Source organism: Sus scrofa, chromosome 1, assembly GCF_054392235.1.
Source record: "Sus scrofa isolate SSC_HxYL_T2T_F1_AM1 chromosome 1, Sscrofa_HxYL_maternal_Yorkshire_Landrace_v2.0, whole genome shotgun sequence".
Classification (NCBI taxonomy): Eukaryota; Metazoa; Chordata; class Mammalia; order Artiodactyla; family Suidae; genus Sus; species Sus scrofa.
The window spans coordinates 216,265,964-216,278,531 of NC_139383.1; the positions used below are offsets into that span (position 1 = coordinate 216,265,964).

General features: G+C 36.2%; 1 protein-coding gene across 12 annotated transcripts in view; it reads right to left on the minus strand.

Moving 5' to 3' along the window:
• Positions 1 to 12,568, minus strand: part of CNTLN (centlein) — a 326,291-nt gene that overhangs the window by 104,664 nt on the left and 209,059 nt on the right. For all 12 annotated transcript variants that reach the window (XM_084984605.1, XM_084984594.1, XM_084984632.1 and 9 more), the window contains one exon: positions 346 to 437. In XM_084984605.1, the coding sequence (XP_084840731.1) occupies positions 346 to 437 (92 nt within the window). The remainder of the gene's footprint in view (positions 1 to 345; positions 438 to 12,568) is intronic.

A 12,568-nucleotide genomic window follows, 5' to 3' on the forward strand; every position in this document is an offset into this window, starting at 1 on the left:
TCTATATGCTTGAAGTGAAACAGAGGGTCTCAAGTCTCATTTTAAACTGTTGTTATAACTAATAAGCACACACAGAGTAAATTTTTATAATTTCTATTGCTAGCATTCTTTTCATTTGTAAAAATATTTTCAATCTATGTCAAAAGAAGCACAAGTATTTCCACATTTATTTCACTAACATTGATTTTTTAACCCCATTTTGGTAAACCAATGATTTTGAATTATGAATTTAAATTAAGGATTCACACAAGGTTTAAGTTCATGAGCCCTCATGTTAAAATATAATCCTTTACGTTAAAATTCAGATTTAACTTGCTCAGCTCAATATTGTAAAGATTAGACTACCTTCTGCAATGTCTGCTCCGACATTTCTTTCCAATTCCTCTCTGGAGTACTCTTCTTGACCCCGTCATCTTCACCATATCTTAAGAGTTGTTCTGATAGAGAATAAATAATATATTACAGTACATCATATACTGCTGAAACACTGTCCTGTCATTTTAAGAAAAAGGGTTCTATAGTTTCTCAGCCATGAATAATGTAGTCTATTTTACCGTGAAGTATTTGGCCAGTAACTGAATGGTGACCTTTTTCAAGATTTTCGGTCACACAATTATGTATCTTTGTAGTGTTACCTTTTTTTTTTTTTTTTTTTGGCAGCGAAAGATTTTCAAAGGTACAACAGATCTGCAGGTTAACAATGCTGTACTTTTATTCCCATTTTCATTCTTTTGTAGACTATTCCCCCTTTGCCTTAAAAGCAGAATTCGTTGCCTTTTTATCTACACAGTCACTACTAGTTTTGTTCTCTGGATCTTGTTCCCTGCCAGGAGGATCAGAGTGATTTCTGAACAAAGCAAACAGTAACAGAATTAGAGTGGACTGAAACTGTAACACCCCCTACCACTACCTTTTTTTTCTAGTAAAGATCATGCACTGGGCAGAACAAACCATAAAAATCACATTCCCAGAAAAACTGACTTATATCAAATAGAAACTCAGGCAATGGATAAAGTTGATTCTACAAATCATTCCTACACTGGCCATGCAGTTGACTACTAAAATTACCCTTCAAACCCACAAACAAAAAAAAAATGGAGAAGCAACATTAAAGAAAAAAATCATAAAGCTGCAGTTAATATTAGAATTGAAATACATTAAACCTATAAATAATTTTTCTTAGAAAAATTGCTGTGACAAATTTAATATTTTCTTACTAAATGATTTTTGGAATACAACATTTCTCAGAGAATCAAAAAGGGGGCAAAAAAGAATGCACAGAACTAAAAGGATACATATCTGTGTTAGCCTGAGATGATTTTGCTTTAAAGTATGCTTGGCTGCTGTAGGTCAGTGTAAAACTTTGATTTATCAACAAAGGAAAAAGAAAACAATATTATTCTCTGTAGAGTAGAAATCCTCTTGGTATAAACAGTGACTAACAAGTTTGTTAGAGAGAATTAGGCATTTCTTTTGTCTTTGAAACATGACATATCCAATTAAAACTTCCGTACTCATGAAATAAGTAGAACACTATCCTAAGGATAATAAAAGCTAGAATAGGTAGAATTTGCCACCTGGGGAATATGTACCTTTACCTTGATAATAATCTGTTAGTTCCCAAGTTTCTTTTTCTAGTCCCCTAACACCATGGTGCTGAATTCATTTACAACACTCTTTCAGCAATATAGAAATAATATGCAAATACAATTCATCTGTTCTAGTCATTTAAATATCTGCTATAGTTCCAAGTGAAATATTTACACTTAAAAATAAGAAAATAGCTGTATATTCAAAGAGCATAGAATGCTAAAAGTAGCTTAATGATTCCAATAAAATAAATGCTGAAGAATGATTTTAAAATGAATTTGATTCCTCTTTTTGTGCCTCTGAATGTGTCAAAACTCACTGGTGGACTGGAACACCATGTGCATTTGTGGTTTTTCCACTGAAAACTTTTATTCCTTCCTATTATTGGCCTCTTCCACACAGCTCCCCCCCGCCCTTTTCAACTGAACATGATTTTTAATCCCTAATTCTTAAACCCCTAATTCCAGGGTTAGTCATTTCCCTTGGTATCTCCCATATATTCAAGATATACATACTAATAAAATCATTTGTCTCTCTCTTGTTAATCTACTTTTTGTTATAGGAGCCTCTGCCAAGAATTTAGAAGAGTACAGGGAAACCATTTTTTTCCTCTGTTACAAAGGCTTCCAACAGGAGATTAGATTCCAATTCAGTCATTAAAAGTGAGTAGGTCTTTTCCAGATAGAACTGACAAGGAAGGGAAGAGAGTACCAGACATAACTGTCCAGAAATATTCAACAGTAAAACACATTTGGGGTTTTATTTTGTTGACTTTTCCCTTCAAGAGTGGAAAAATGAGACTAAACATATGAAAGACAAAGCTAAAAGTTGGGCAAGGGTTAAATTACAATGGGATAAAAATCAGAGCTTTATTCTGTATCAGTAGCACACTGCTAAATAAGAGACCAATATGAAATGAGGACATCTCCAGGGCCTGAAAGAATGCTCTTAGGCTAAGTTGGATAACAATTATATGTGGTATAAAAATTGTATTCTGATCTTCCTTTCTTTATAAAATGTATTACATAGATTTAGACACTTCTTATTTATTCTCTTCAAAATTTTAGGTACCTAAGTAAACTCTCAATGTATCAATGACTGTGTAAATAAATTGAGGAAATAAAGAATTATTTAATATTGTTAGATGACATAATGATATTTTCATTTCTTTTGAAAAATTTGGGGATTCGTTTGAAAAATATGTGAATTTGCCGGAAAGTTTTCCCTTGACTTACCTACATGTTAAATTAGGATGACCGTAACTCAAGGCTTGATTTTTCAGTCAGGTTTTTTTTTTTTTTTTTTTGGATGCGTGGGACCACAATATTTCCTTAATAGTAAGTAAACTCGAGATACTTGCCAGAAATTCTAAACTCAATTTGCATGCTAACCAACTATTTTGAAAGTCCTAGAGTAAAATAACAAATAAAACCATAATTTTGTGTAAACAAAGGAAAGGTTGCTGCTCAGTCAAGTATAGCAATATTATCTTCTTCCAATAAATTAAGGAATTGAGAAAACGCTTTCAAAAAGTTGCACAAGTTTCCCTTAAATCTATTTTCCTTACTATCTCACTTCTACTTAACATAATCTGAGATATAAAAATTTTGTTGGAGACATTTGTGGAAGATGTGAGAAACTAAAGCTGGATTCACATTATTTATGAGGAAAAGAATAAACCAGACAAAAATAGCACATACATATGCTTACAGTATAATTACTACCTTAATATCCCAATAATGGATTTTTAACACGTTTAGGGGGAATGAGGATTGGCAGGATCATTGAGGCCACAGGAATCTGAAGCAATGGAAGTTACAAAGTAGTGACCTCTTCTTTGCCAAGTGGAATGTGACACATGTCAAGCAGATGCTGCAATTCAAACTTCAGCTTTTAAGACCACTATCAAAGGCACTGGGCCAGCCAATGGAGAACGTATATTATCATAACCTGCTCTGGTAAAGTCAGAGCTAAGACTTAAAAGTTTGATCTTATTTTAAAAGGCAGGAGGAACAATTACTAAGGACAATCTGAAATATGCAATCCATTTATTCCATCCTAGAGGCATCATTCCTGGATTGAGCCAGACCATCTAGAAAGCCATATATTTGCAACATATACTAATAGCCCCAGCATAGCTTCTTTCATTGGTTTATACTTTCATATCACACTATGGTGGATTACTACTCAGCAAATGCTTACTACCTGCTCCTCCACCTTCAGGTCAGGAGTATAGATCCTTGCTCCATTAACGTGTAGCGTGGCCATATGAGTTGCTGTGTTTTAAAGAGATGTGGGTATAAGTGAGTGTGCCTATTATAATTGAGCAGAAACCATAAGCAAGAAACAAATGTTTATTATTACATGCCACTGAGATTTGTGGTTATTTATTCTGAAGCAAAAGCTGTCAGATATGGAAATTGATAACTATAAGTCAGATGCTGCTAAAATAGAAACGTAAATTAAATGGCAATGATTTGGATACTGGACAGTGGGTGGCAAAGAATGTGTTATAGGAAGCTGAGAAAATAGTGACCATGTTAAACAGTGGCAAACATATGACTACCACCTGATATTACATGGAATACAAAAAAAAAAGTAGCTAATAAATTTGTAACAATGAGTGAGGAGTTTCTAATACAGAATGGTGAAATGACTTGGTTGTTGATGGCTATACTTGACTAGATCCCATAAGAAAGAACTAAGTTCAGAAAGGAAGTGACATAGGCATATATGTTCTAGTACTTTCACGTCTGTAAAATGAAAGTGTTTCTCACCATTTCAATGGAATAACCACTGAAACACTGGTAATATAAAGTCCAAGTCTTAATGTCCAAGTCTTTGACCTTAAGAAGGGGCCTCTGTGTTTGGCTATCATGCCTGTGACTAATAATCCCCAAAAGGAATAATGTGATGCCTAGTAGATCCTTTAAGCCTGAGAAAAGGGACTTCTAGAAAGAAAAGGGACTTCTAGAAAAATATGGAATGCTCCACAACCCTCCATAGAAAGGCATAATAACAGTATTGTTATCAACTGTATTTAATAAAATCACTTACTCTGGTAAAAGAAATGTGGGTGGAAGTTGCAATGTGCCACTTCCAAATCTAAGCCATTTTAACAATATAAATTCTTCTACTCCAAGAGCACAAGATATCTTTTCACTTTGTATCATCTTTAATTCCCTTCATCAGTGTTTTATGGTTTTCAGTGTAGAGGCCTTTCACCTCCTTGGTTAAGTTTATTTCTAGATAATTTATTCTTTTCAATGTGATTTTAAATAAGATTTTTAAACTTTATTTTTCTGACAGTTTGTTAGTGTATAGAAAAGCAACAGAATTTTGTATATTAATCTTGTACCCTGTAACTTTGTTGAATTCATTTATTAGGTTCTAAGAGTTTTTGGGTAGAGACTTTAGGGTTTTCTAAATAGTGACAGTTTTACTTCTTCCCTTCAATTTGAATACCTTTTATTTCTTTTCCTTGCTCGATTGCCAAGGCTAGGATTTCCAACTATGTTAAGTAGAAATGGCAAGAATGTTTTGTTTCTGAATTTAGAGGAAAGGATTTTAGCTTTTCACCACTATCATGTTAGCCATTGGTTTATCACAAGTGGTCTTTATTATTTTGAGATCTATTCACTCTATACCCATGTTGATGTAAGTTTTTAGCATGAATGTACATTGTATTCTGTCAGATGTGATTTTTGTGTCTATGGAGATGATCATTTGATTTTTATCCATCTCATTGTTAGTTAATACAGTAATAATATTGATTGATCTGCAAAGAGTAAACCATACCTGCATCTCTGGAATGAAGCTAACTTGGTCATGGAATATGAATGATCTTTTTTATATATTGTTCAATTTGGTTTGCTAATACTTTATTGAGGACTTTTGCATCTACACTTATAAGCAATATCGGCCTTTTCGTTCTATGTAATGGTTTTTGTCTGCTTTTGCCACCAGGGTAATAGTGGCTTTTTAGGATGAATTTGAGTGCTCTATCTCCTAAATTTTTTAGAATAGTTTGAGAACAATAGGCATTATTTCTTTCTTCTTAGTGTGTTTGGTAGAAATCTCCTGTGAAGCTGTTGAGTACTGAACTTTTGTTGGCTGGGAGGTTTTTGTAAAATGAGATTTTAGTACTAGCGATGAGTCTATTCAAACTGTTTCTTCTTGATTCAGTCTTGGCAGGTTGTATGTTTCTAGCAATTTGTCCACTTCTTTATTGTCCAACTTCTTTCACAGAATAGTTCATAATACTTTTATGTTTTTTTGTATGTGTGTGGTATCACTTGTTATTTCTCCTCTTATTTTTAAAATTTTGTTTGATTCCTCTCCCTTTTTTCCCTGGTGAGCCTGGCTAAAGGTTTATCCACTTAAAAAAAAAAAAAAAACAGCTAGTGCTTTCATTAATCTTTTCTATTTTTCTTTTTTGGGGTGTGGCCTACATTGGCAACCTGTGAAATTTCCCAAGCCAGGGATCAAAACTAAACCACAGCTGCAACCCACACCACAGGGCTGTAGCAACACCCAATCTTTAACCCAGTGCTCCAGGCCAGGGATCAAACCTGTGCCTCAGCAGCTACCCAAGCCACTGCAGAGATAATGCTGGATCCTTAACACACTATACCACAGCATTCTAGATCTCTTCTATTTTTAAATTTTTCTTTTCATTTTTTATTATTTTTATTTATTTATTTATTTGCTATTTTAGGGCCATACCCACATCGCATGGAGATGATCGTTTGATTTTTATCCATCTCATTGTTAATATGGTCATCTCCATAGACACAAAAATCATATGTGACAGAATCCAATGTACATTCATGCTAAATATTGGTGCCATTGTCATTTTATAATACCCTTCATTGTTTTTGTTATAGCCTTTGCTTAAATGTGTTTTGTATAAGTATTAATATTCCCATTTTCTTGTCATTGACATCAGCATGAAATATTTTCCATCCCCTCACAGTCTATGTGTGTCTTTAGCTCTAAAGTGAATCTCCTGAAGACAGCATACAGAAGAATCTTGTTTTTTAATTGCTCAGCTATTCTATGTCTTTGATTGGAGTATTCAGTCTACTGGCATTTAAAGTAATTATTGGTAGGTATGCACTTAGTATCATTTTATTACTTGTGTTTCTAGTTGTTTTTGTAGTTCTCTGTTCACTTCTTTTCTTACCTTGTGGACCAATGATTTTCTTTAATAGATGCTTGTGTTCCTTGGTTATTTGTTTTTGTGTATCTATTATAGTTTTTAATTTAGGGTTACTATGGGTTTCATATAAGTTGATTTATAGCTATATCTACTTGTTTTGAACTGGTAGTCATTTAAATATTAAACACATTCTAAAAGACCTACATTAATTTATCTCACATTTTATGTTTTCATGTCATATTTTACATCTTCATGTTTATTCCTTACCTGTTTTTTGTACTTACAGATGTTTTCACATTTTTTTGTCTTTTAATCTTCATACTGATTTATTTAAGTGGTTGATTCACATCCTTACCATATATTTGCCTTTACTAGTATGATTCACCCTTTCCTATAGTTTCCTACTTCTTTTTAACTTTAACATTTTTGTCCTCATAAAGTGAGAGGACATTTTAACATGTCTTTTAGGGTAGGTTTTTGTTTGTTTTTACTTTTTAGGGCTGCAGCCATGGCATACGGAAGTTTCCAGGCTAGGCGTAAAATCGGAGCTACAGGTGCTGGCCTATGCCACAGACACGGCAACGCAGGATCTGAGCCACCTCTGCCGCCCACACCATGGCTCAGGGCAATGCCGGATCCACTGAGCAAGGCCAGGGATCAAACCCACATCCTTATGGATACTAGTCAGATTCATTTCCTCTGAGCCACAACAGGGACTCCCTAAGGCAGGTTTAATATTGATGAATTCCTTTAATTTTTCCATGTCTCAGAAGTTCTTTGTCTCTCTATTCTATCTACTTTTAATTTTTTGGAGTATTCTTGACTTAAAATGTTTTGTTAGTTTCAGGTATACAGCAAAGTGAATCTATTTTACATATACATATATCCATTGCTATTCAGATTCTTTTCCCATACAGGTTATTACAGAATATTGAGTAGATTCTCCTGTGCTATACAGTAGGTCCTCATTAGTTATCTATTTTATATATAGTACTTGTGTATTTGTTAATCCCAAGCTTCTAATTTATCACCCTCCCCTCACGTTTCCCCTTTGGGAACCGTAAGTTTGATTTCAAAATTTTTGAGTCTGTTTCTGCTTTATAAATAAGTTAATCTGCAGCATTTTTATTAGATTCAACATATAAGTTATATCCTATGATACTTGTCTTTCTCTGTCTTACTTTTCTTAGTAAGATAATCTATTAAGTCCATCCATGTTGCTGCAAATAACATTATTATTATTATTATTTCTTCTGTTTTAATGGCTGATTAATATTCCATGGTATTTATGTACCACATTTTCTTTATTCATTCCTCTCTCAATGGACATTTAAGTTGCTTCTATGTCTTGGCTATTGTAAATAATACTGCAATGAACACTGAGGTGCATTACCTTTTTGAATTATGGGTTTCTCTGGATATAAACCATATTTAGTTTTTTAAGTAACCTCTGTACTGTTCTCCATAGTGGTAGTACCAGTTTACACTTGCACCAACAATGTCAGAGGGTTCTCTTTTCTCCACACCCTAACCAGCATTTATTGTTTGTAGACTTTTGGAAATGGCCATTCTGACTGATTTAAGTTGATGCCAGGACCCTCTGTGCTTCCTATACCTGGATATCTGTTTCCATGTGCAAGTTTGCAAAGTTTTTAGACATAATTTCATCAAATATATTTTTGATAACCTTCCCTCTCTCTTGCTTTCTGGGATACCTAAACTGTCCATATCTCTGATCTCTTAAACTATATTCACTTTAAAAAATTTTGTTTTTCTCTATGTTGTTTTGATTGGGTGATTTCCATTACTCTATCTTCCAAATCACTTTTGTACTTTTCTTTATCACCTAGTCTGGTATTCATTCCTTCAAGTGTGTTTTTTGATTTTAGCTATTTAATTATTCATTTCAGAGTGGGTCTTTTTTACATTTTCCATTTCCATGTTAAAAATTTCAATATGTAACATTTTTGTTACCAATATTTTGAAACCTTATCTGGTAAACTGTTTATTTCGGTTTCATTATTTTTTCAGGAGTTTTCTCTTGCTCTTTCAATTGAGAATAGGTCCTCTGACTTTTTATATTGCTTAACTTTCTCTGACTTTATGAATTTACATGAAACAGTTACTATTGCAGTCTTGAAGGAGTGTTCTTATATGGGAGCATCTCTATGTGTGTCTAATGCCTTTGGTGAAAGAGACGGGTTTTTGTGGGTGCAAGTCATGTCTTTCCTCAGGGTATGCAGGCAGCTATCAACTTAGTAGGGAGTGGGGTGGAAGATGGAATAGCTAGAGCTGGAGCCAGGTTGCTGTCACCACCCTACCAGGGGTGGGGTCTGATCCCAAGTTGCTGGAGCAGAAGCCTTGAGAGTCAGACCTAAGCTGGCTTTGTTCCCCTTAAGTATGTGTTTTTCCTTTTCCCAGCACCAGGAGCACTGCCCTTAGAGGGAGGAGTGACTTAAACGGGGCCCATGTGGCCTCTCAGCCAGAGAGCAGGTGGAGCTCAAAGGGACTCCCCGTGTGTATTGAGAGGTTAGGTGTGGTGGAGAAGACACCATCAGAGATTTGGGCTGGTTCTAATTTTTTGCTTAAATAAGCACCAACAGTTGCTGGTACCACCCCACTCAGCCTATAAATCCACTCCCTGACCTGGTCCCCTCTGCATCCAATGGTTGAGTTTTCTTCCAAGTTGTAGCTGTCCCAGATCCAGGGCTGCATTGTGATGTGGAGTGACTGGGGCCAGAGTGTTTGCTCAGTTCAGCCTGGGATGCACACAGAGGCAGTTCCAGGAAATCCAGTAGCACCAGAGCTATCTTCACCTCCCTGCCTCACAAGCAATGTACAACATGTGTGCTACTCACAAGTAAAGTCTGGGGTTCCTACAGCTCTCCTGTTAGTCTCAGTGGTCCTCTAACCAGCCAAGGGAACATCTCTCTGCCATTTAGGGCTCCAGGACTAGGGTGTCTAATCTGTGGCTCTTGCCACTCCCCAGGGTAGGAATCTGCCTTTGAATTATCCCTTTTCCTCTGAATCTCCTTCCAGGCTCACACGTTCTAACCCAATCACTTTTTTTCCTTCCTATCTAATTAAATGTGTATCTTTCCTATAGTCTTGATTGTACAGTACTCCTGGCAGCTTAAAGTTAGTTTTCCCCAGTGAGAAATCCTTTTATTCCAACCAAGCCCCTCATTAGAACATAGTGAAGTAAAAATTCTTAAGTACCAAAAGAAAAAAAAAAAAAAACCTGTTAATGCTGAATTCTATATTAGTGAGAATGTCTTTCAAAAATGAAAATAAAATAGAGACTTCTGTTCAGGTATATAAAAACTGAAAGAATTCATTACCAAAAGATGTACACAATAATAAATATTAAAGGGAACGCTCTCTGAAGAAAGAAAATGAAACCAAACGTAAATCTGAATCTATAGAAAGGAATGAAGAATAATAGAAATAGTTATCAGTAGAGAAAGATGAGAATAACCAGTACTGGTTATATCCAAGACATGAGGCTAAACTCAGAGAAGAATTTGAATACCTGGGATACTAACGTTCTGGAAACCAATAAAGGGGACAAGATGGTGACAAAGGAAGATCCTCAATCACCTCCTCTTCAGGTTATAGTAAGTCTACAGCTACATAAGAAACAATTCCCTCTTAAAAAGAAAAAAAAAAAAAAAAAAGCTGGCTGAGCGATGATTATGCGTCAGGTAAATGAGAAGAAAACCACATTGAAGCAGTAGGACAGGATAAGATACATCTCACCCTAAATCCACTTCTGGGATGGCAACTGACAACCAGGAGAAAGTCCAAAACTTAAAGCTTCTCCTCAAGGAGAAAAGGGTTTGAATCCTGCATTGGGAACCTTGAAGCTTCCCCTCAAGAAGAAAAGGGTTTGAACTCCGCATTGGGAAGAGATGTATCCCCAAAAGATCTAACTTTGCAAATCAATGGGGCTCATATCCTGAGATCCACAAAACTGCAGCAGTCTCAGAAGGCTCATCCATCCCATGGCTCAGCTCAGAGGCAGCCAATCATACTCAGACTTACACTAAACAAGACTCATCTCCTGATATTCAAGTGTTGTTCCTAGATTCAAACACATCTAGGAACCTGCTGGAACACTCTATGGCGATGAAGACTGATGAGCACCATCTTTGCACTTTTTCTTTGCCATGCTTCAGAACACAAATATCTCCTGGAAGGGAGTTTTTCTTGAGTCTGGTGCTCGCTCTGATCTTGATGACTGCTACCCAGGGGATGCCTCTTGACTGTCTAGCTCTAAAAGCCAGGGTGGCTTGTGTTCATGGTAGAATGAGACTGTAATAATTCTGTGTCGCCCAGCAAGAACACATAACCCTGTCTGGCACTTCAATTTTTTTATGGCTGTTGTCAGGGTACACCTCTACATCACCTATCTCTGGAGACCAGCAGGGCTTACACTCACGGGTCCCACAGAATTATAATCAATGGAGAAACAGTTCTTTACCAACAACCACCCTCAGAGCATGGCAAGAACAGACCCACCAGTGTGGTCCTTATGACTGTGGATTGAGGGGCAGGATTCTCATTGAATATGCATACAGAGGCTAACTACAGTCCTTTCCAGAGATCTTGGAAGATGGGGCCATCATCTTCACAATCGCCCTCTCTCACACTCAAGAGCACAAGTGTTTCCTGGAGGGAAGTTTACACATAGCTAGTGTCCTAGTTTTATATGTAGTGCCTTGGTTTTTACAGCAGTCACTCAGGGGATGCCCCTTGATCACTTGGATCTAGTAGCCAGGGAGTCTTGCATTCCTGGGTCACAAGGGACTAGGAATATAAGATAAATAGTTCTTGTTAGGCTGTTACCCCACCAGCACTCAGTGAACAGCAGACTGAGGCACGCCACCAGGTCTTTCTGTAAAAAGGGCCTATTTGCATGTCCTGGAGGTCTATCCTGAATTTTGGCACACATCTTGTGGACTACAAGGCTGCTCTCAAGGAACGTAGGCTTTGGATGCCATTTTTGTCCTCTTTCTTCCCTGCTCCAACTTGCTGGGATCTCCCAAAATAAAGCTTATACAATCTAGAGCTCTTATTTTTATCCCTGTTGCCCAAAAGATACTTACAGATCACCTTACCAGTGGAACTTACACTTTCGGTCCTACTCGACTGTATATATTTGCATACTTTTAGAAGCTGCTGCACAAACATGTAGCTTCTTAATAGCCTTAATTAAGGTTGAGATTCTCCAATTAGGAACACTGAAAGATTTTGGCACATCCTCAACTATTGGGAGCTATTTAAAATATAATAGGCAGCTTGGACAATCAAAAAGATTTGAGAGATGACAGAGATCTGGGGCAGGGTTGAAAGACAAGGTTCACTTTCTACATGAGGCCACTCCTTCAAGACTAGGAAAGGTGGTTGTTTCATCTATTGTATGGAAAGCAACATACAAGTCAAGCAACATGAAGGAAGATAGGAATACATGTCAAATGAAAGAACAAGATAAAACCTCAGAAAAAAACCTTAATGAAACAGAGATAAGTAATTTACTCAACAAAATATTCAAAGTAATGACCAAAACATGCTTACTGAACTGTTGAGAAAAATGGAAGAACACACTGAGAACTTCAACAAAGAGATGGAAAAGCACAGAAAAGTAGCAAAAAGAAATAAGAGAACTGAAAAATACACTAAAGGTGTTCAATATAAGACTAGATGAAGCAGCAGAAAGGATCAGTCAACTCAAAGACAAGGCAGGAGAACTCACCCAATCAGAAAAGCAAACATAATGAAGAATGATAATAATAATCTTTATTAAGGGTTTATTGG